The 6,774-nt window shown below is 65.6% G+C and overlaps 1 protein-coding gene across 1 annotated transcript; it reads left to right on the forward strand.

The window, feature by feature from the left end:
* The first annotated feature begins 1,099 nt into the window (after nucleotides 1-1,099).
* On the forward strand, nucleotides 1,100-3,985 carry ATP5F1D (ATP synthase F1 subunit delta). Its single transcript, XM_063404874.1, has 5 exons — nucleotides 1,100-1,292; nucleotides 2,008-2,161; nucleotides 2,505-2,593; nucleotides 3,030-3,158; nucleotides 3,868-3,985. Exons 1-4 carry the CDS (start codon nucleotides 1,158-1,160, stop codon nucleotides 3,150-3,152), a joined length of 501 nt encoding a protein of 166 aa, XP_063260944.1. The 5' UTR covers nucleotides 1,100-1,157; the 3' UTR covers nucleotides 3,153-3,158; nucleotides 3,868-3,985.
* Nucleotides 3,986-6,774: the final 2,789 nt, after the last annotated feature.

Genomic DNA, 6,774 nt, shown 5'->3' on the forward strand with positions numbered 1-6,774 from the left:
GGGGACCGGCGGGGGGACCCGCTCTGCCCCCTGTGACTGCAGCCCCGCGCCCCAGCCCGGTGGCGGGGATGCAGTCAGGGATGTGGGGCGGGGATGGAGGCAGCGATGCAGGATTCAGGCAGGGATGCGGGATGCAGGCAGGAATGTGGGGCAGGGATGGAGACAGGGATGTAGGATGCTCCATCAGGGATGCGGGCAGGAATGTGGGACAAGGATGTGGGGCAGGGATAGGGGATGCGGATGCAGGCAGAGCTGGTGACAGCGCTGCCGACAGGGCTGATGACAGCGAGGCAGGAGCCCCCGGGACCTCTACGCGCGGCAGGGCGTGATGGTCTCCCCTCGGCAGGGTCGGCTCCCTGTGTCGCGATAGGGGCTGTCGCGAGGCGGCGGAGCCAGACACTCACCTACAACCGAGACCGGGGCTCCATCGCCGCCGCTGCGCTCGGTGCGGCGGGGCGGCCCCGGGATTTATGAATGAACCGGAGCCGCCCCCGCGCGGCGCGGGCGTCACGTGGGGACAGGGGCTGCCCCAGCCCTGCCTGCACCAGCCCGTACCCCCTGCTCCTCTGCCTGCCCCACGGTGCTGCCTGTGACTCCTGCCTGCGCCTCTTCCCCTAACCCTGCCTGCACCGCTGCCTGTACCGCTGCCTTTATTCCTGCCTCCCCCAGCCCTGACTACACCTGTCTGCTCCAGCTCTGACTACACCGCTACCTGCTCCGGCCCTGGTTGCACTCCTGCTTGCATCCCTGGCTGCATCCCTGCCTGCACCAGCCCTGCCTGCATCCCTGCCTGCATCCCTGCCTGCACCAGCCCTTCTTGCATCCCTGCCTGCATCCCTGTCTGTACCACTCCTGCCTGTACCCCTGCCTGCCCTACAGCCCTGCCTGCACCCCTGTCCCACCTCCCTGTCCCCATCCCTGCCCCGGAGCCCCCCGAGCCGCGGGGCCACGGCCGCACCGGGGCCCGGGGGTGCGGCGGCCCCTCGGTGCGGAGGCGGAGCGGGCACGACACCCGGCGGGCGGGGGAGAGACTACAACTCCCATAAGGCCAAGCGGCGCGTGGTGACGCTTTTCCTCCGCCGAGCGGCGCGCGGGGGCCGCCGGGAGCTGTGGTCCGGCCCCGTCCCGGCCTGCCCCGCGCCGCCGCCGCTGCCGCCATGGCCGCGATGTTCTGCGCCCGCCGCCTCGTCCGCCTCGCCCGCCCCGCGCTGCCGCTGCCCCCTGCCCGCGGCTATGCCGATCCCGCCGGCGGCCCCGCAGCCATGGCCTTCACCTTCGCCTCACCCACACAGGTAGGCCCGCCCCAGCCCCCCTCCCGGTGCCCCCGCCGCCGCCTCGCCCGGTGTCTCCTGAGGGCCCGGGGCGGGCAGGACGCGGCCGGTGCTGCCGCCCCCGCGGGGCTGTCCTCTGTCCTTTCCCGGGGGCTCCGCGGTTCCCGGGGCACGGTCACAGGGTTGTCACCGGGCTGACCTTGGCCCTGACCTCGGGCCTTGCCCGCCTGCCCCGGGCTCTCGGTCCCCGCCGCGGCGCTCCCGGGGCCTGCCTGGGGCCAGTGCGGCCCCTCTGGACCCGCCGGGCCCGGCCCGGGGCTGCTCACGGCCGGGCCGCCCCCGCCGGGCCCGGGCTGTCCGCGGGGCAGGGCGCGGGCTGGCGCTGGGGACAGGGACCGGCGTGGGCCGCAGCGGGGACGGCAGCTCAGGGCTCCCCACGCTCTTCCCAGGCTGTGCTGGCGCCTTTCGCCCACTCCCGGCTCTGTCTCCATGTGCCGCCTCCCTGCCGTGCCCCTGGGAGCTGGGAACGCTTCCCCGCTGCCTCTGCCAGCACCTCTCCTCCGGAGCCCAGCTCTGCTCCCACCCTGTGCAGGTGCAGCCTGTCCTGGGCACACCTTGGCACGCTGAACCTGCCCGGAGCTGGGCTGATCCCTCGGGATGGGCTCTTCCCTGGGCTCTCCAGAGCTGCTGCTCTCCATCCCCCCATCCCTGGTGACCCTTTGCCCTCTTCATCCAGGTGTTCTACAACGGCGCCAACGTGAAGCAGGTGGATGTGCCCACGCTGACGGGCTCCTTTGGCATCCTGGCATCCCACGTGCCCACGCTCCAGGTGCTCCGGCCGGGTGTTGTCACAGTCCATGCCGAGGACGGGACGGCCACCAAGTACTTTGGTGAGCGAGGCGGGAGGAGCTGGGGAGGAAAGGTGTGCGTGGGGACGGTGTTCTTGGCGCTTTCACAAGGGAGGCTCTGCCCAGCCAGGTGTGTCCTGGTGCACTTCCAGGGATTTCTGCTTTCCCAGGCTGCTGGGAGCTGCTCTGGGAGCCGTGGGCTGGGGTCAGGCCTTGGTTGTGCTCAGGCTCTCTGGGAGCAACCCCCTGCTCCAGCTTGCCTTGGGATGGGAGCCGAGTCCCTGAATGCTGGAAATGGGCCAGGAGGGGGCTGAGAGTTTGTTTTGGGAAGAGATGGAGCCCCTCTGGCAGTCTTGGCTCACCCACCCCACGTTGTGCCTCGCAGTGAGCAGCGGCTCTGTCACTGTCCACGCCGACTCCACGGTGCAGGTGCTGGCAGAGGAGGCAGTGACCATGGACATGCTGGACCTGGCTGTGAGTACCCAGAGATTTCACCAGCCCTGGGCTCCCTCCCTGGAGGGGATTTGCACCCCCTTTTCTGCTCTGGGGTCCTTGGGAGCTTCCTGTGCCCAGCACCCAGAGCTGTGTCTGCACCCCCACTACATTTTGGGATCAGAGCCTTGGGGCTCCTTCTTGGTGAGCTCTCTGGGCAGAGGGAGCCCTGCAGTCTTGAATCTCCATGCCATTTCCCACCCCTTGGACAGACACTGACCTTGTCCTCACCTCCAGAGCAGCTTTTCCCTGACGATAAATTGTCTGGGGGCCAGCACAGCTGTGTCTGTAGCTCTGTGGAGCTCAGTGGGTCCTTGGCATCCGTATGAAGGACCAGTGCCTGCAGGGGAGGGAGGGAGGGAGGGAAGGACAGTCCCCTCTCCTGCAGTGTCCCAGTGACACATTCTTTGTGCCCTAGACTGCAAAATCCAACCTGGAGAAAGCCGTGTCAGAGATGGCAGCAGCGTCCGATGAAGCTGCTAAAGCAGAAGCTCAGATTAAGGTAGAAGCTAACGAAGCCCTGGTGAAGGCTCTGGAGTAAATCCAGGTGAGGTTCACCTGCAGCCTGAGCATCCAGCCCTGCTCCAGGGGATCTGCTTTGCTTTTGGGGAGCAGTGACCACAGCTGTCCCTTGCCAGGGTCAGACCTCAGCTCTGGGGGGCTCATGGGGGTCCCCAGGCCAGAGCCAGCCTGGGGCTGCAAGGTGGCCACAGGGCACTGTGGGGTCCAGCCCTTACACCGAGGGGTCCAGCCCAGCTGTGACACTGGAGTTCAGCCCTGACAAGGGTGGCTGGATGGTGCTGGGACAGACTGGGAGCTGTGGTCACTGCTGGGGCCTCACTGGTGCCCCACAGGGAGAGCAGCACACGACCTCTGCCCCACATGCTCCCACTAAAGACAAACAGATTCAGTCTCAGAGAAGGTGAGGCCAAGCTCTCACCTTGTGGCCTCTTTTTGCTCTGCCCTGCACAGACTGTGCCTCATCCCTTCCCTTCCCACGTGCTGGCAGCCGGGAGCTGCAGCAGCGTGTGCTGTGCAGGGCTGTGAGTCACTGACAGCCTCCAGCGGGCTCAGCCTGGAGCACAGGAGGGCACCAGCTCCTGCTCCCTCCTGATCTCTGCTCCGGGTGCTCTTTGGTCCTGGAGGTGGCTCATGTTTACTCACAGCACCTGGAGAGGGGCCAAGCCCTGGGGTTGGGATCCACGGCCCAGCCGAGCCCACCCCATGCTAATCCGACCCCACTTTGTGCTTTGCAGGAATTGTGGATGCAGAACTCCCAGCCTGTCCCTGTTGTGCTCCCTGGCTGTACAGATGGAACGGGACAAATGGAGGCGGAGAAATGGTTCTGATCAATTAAAAGGAAATGTGACCCCCTCTTGTGGCGCGTCGCCTTCTTCCCAGGCAGCACTTCCAGCTGGGGCGGGGAGCAGTTCCCAGCTCCTGCCCCAAGGTGGATTCACCCCGGGAAGGCACCAACACTGCCCTGGGGCGTTCCCAGGGGAGACTCACCCCCAGGAGCTTCATCAGACAGGTTTATAATCCCCTCCCTGTGCTCCAGCCTCCTCCAGTAACCACTTGGACAGCAGGATTTCAGCAGCACAGGAGGAGCACAGCTCTGTTCCAGAGCCGTCCTGTGCCAGCTCCCTGCCTCAACCCTGGCTCTGCCTCAGCCCCCTGGCACAGCACGGTGCTTCCCACAGCTGGACAGCAGCTGCTGGGCTCTGCCCATCCCCTGCTGCTGCCAGCAGCACTTCCCCTGCTCCTGGAGATGGGCTTGGTGTGGAGAGGGAAGCAGATACTGCGCACGGTGGGAACCTTTCCTGCTTGCGTTCATGCTGGGGGTGGCTGGGGCCGCTCTGCTGAGCTTGGCTGGGTGCAGCCCTGCCTGAGGAGCTTCCCCAGGGCTCCCCACAGCCTGGGGAAGCAGGAAGGGCTCGCTGGGAAGGGGCGGCTTTGGGCAAGGGGACGGCTCTGCCTGTGCCAGGCATCCGGGATGTGTGTCCTGTGCTGCACCAGCTGCCGCCAGGCCCCTCGTTCCGTGCCACCCTCCCACGCCTTCCCAGAGGGATTTCGGGTTTCCACTGCTGTGCAGAGCTTCCGTCCCTCCCTCTGCGTGGCTCTAATCCCCTTTTCCCCGCGGTGTTCCCGCCCGGGGAGGCGTTGGCTGCCGGTGAGGTCAGTGCTCGCCGCCGCGGGCCCCGCGCTGCTCCCGCCGCTCCGCGCTCGGAGCAGGGCACGGCTATTTTCAGTGCTGCCACCCAGGATGTAATCTTGGCTGCCTCCTCTTCTCACCGCCACCTCCTCCCCCTCCTCTCGCTCACTCTGTCTTTCTCTCCCCCCCCTTCACAAGTGATCAAAAATAGAGCCTGTGGTGTTAAATTTCTCACTCTGTGGCTTATTAAAAGCCTCCGAGTGCCTGACGCGGAGCCTATTTGAAGCTCAGCCGACTTCCAGCTCCTGAGCTGCTCCAGTGCCTTTTCTCCTTCCCCTCTCATTCCCTTTCTTTTTTTTCCTTAAAGGTCAAACATTGCACCGAGCATGAGCAAAGCCTCAGAGTCAGAGCTGTGCTAATTAAAACATCTTGGGAATTACTGGGGCCGGCCTGCTCCCTTCCCTCTCCCGCTGCCCCTCTCTGTCCCCAGCTGCTATTTCGGCTGCGTGAGCCTCCCCCGGCACACGCAGCCGCGCTGACGGAAGGTGGCTGCCTCGGGTTTTTCATCTAATGGAAGAGCGTTGGCGAGACCGGGAAGCTGGGGAAACGGCCAGCTGCTATTTTTAGGATGGGAAAAAAGTGTCTCCGTCAGCGTCCTCTCACCAGCTCTTCCCACTGCCTCCCGCCAGCGCCGGGGGAGCTGGGGGGGCCGAGGGATCCGGTCCTGCCCCCCTCACAGGGTGCCCTTGGCCGGCTGCTCTGCAGCCTGACGCCTGCTGGGACTTGTAGGCTGCGTTTGTGGGGAGAATGAGGGACCCTTCCCTGTCCAGGGACCCTTCCCTGTCCCTGGGACCTCATGGATGCACAGACAAGGCTTTGTCTTGACCCAGGACACAATACTGGGCAGGGACTGTGGGTGCCTGGCTGGCACCATCATAGCCCAGCTCACCCTGAGCTGCACTTTTGGGGTGCAGGGCCTTATGTGGGTGATTCCCTGTGCTCCTCCACACTCCCAGCCCAGGCTGCTCCCTGCAGCTCTGAGCCCCTCACCTCTGCCTGCAGCCCTTCTCCTCCCTGCTCCTTATCTGGCTCTGCAGAGCCACGTTCTCCTCCTCCCCCGTTCTCTCCTCTGCCCACACCGGAGCTGCCATCAGTCACGTCCTGCTGGGTGCCACGAAAATGGCCTGACTTGGTGCAGGGGATGTGTGCCTGCTGCTGCTCCAGAGGCAAAGCCCTCTCCTGCTCCCTGCTTGGTGTGCAGGTGCTGCAGGGGTAAGCCCAGTTTGGGGGCAGGCAGAGAGGCCTGGATGTGATTCAGCAGGTGACTCTCCCTCCTCTCCCCCATCCCCGTCCCACATCAGCCTGGACTGTGTCACCAGTGTGGCACTTTCCTGTCCCTGAGTGCTGTCACCTGCCTTGGGGCAGCCTCCATCTGTGCTTTCTGCCCCTTTTTGGGGCGGTGGGTGCTGAGGTGCCCCTGCCTTTGCATCCCTGCCTCTGCTGGGGCCGTGCAGGACCGGGAGCACCGCAGTGTGGTGGAGTTATCCCGGGACCTGTTTGTCTCCGGCTTTGGGCTGGGGCGTGGTGGGTGTGAGAGGGGAAGGGCTGCCCGGAGCGGGGGGAGGGCTGGTGTTGCCCCCCCTCCTCCCTTTCCACGCAGGGCTCTCGCCCATGACTCGCATCCTCTGCTGCCAGATGGAGGGTGGGGAGCGGAGCCGGGAGCGCTCGGAAAGTGAAGCATCACGGATTCTGCCGGCGGCGTCGCTTCTCCGGGGGATGATTTCCGAGACGGGCTGGGTTCTGCCAGGCCAAATCTCCCGGTGCTGGCGGCCCTCCCTGCGTTCGGCCGCGTGGCATTTCCCCGTCCCACCCAGTCCTGAATGCAGGCGAAAGGTTCCAGCTCTCCTCTCTCTCTGCAGGAAAAACAACCCCAAACCCCACCGCAGCCCCAGGAAGCCCCGCTCCCGCCGGGCTGACTCATCCGGCAGAGCCGCCCCTTTCCTTGCCCAAA

Source organism: Prinia subflava, chromosome 8 (assembly GCF_021018805.1).
Source record: "Prinia subflava isolate CZ2003 ecotype Zambia chromosome 8, Cam_Psub_1.2, whole genome shotgun sequence".
Taxonomy (NCBI): domain Eukaryota; kingdom Metazoa; phylum Chordata; class Aves; order Passeriformes; family Cisticolidae; genus Prinia; species Prinia subflava.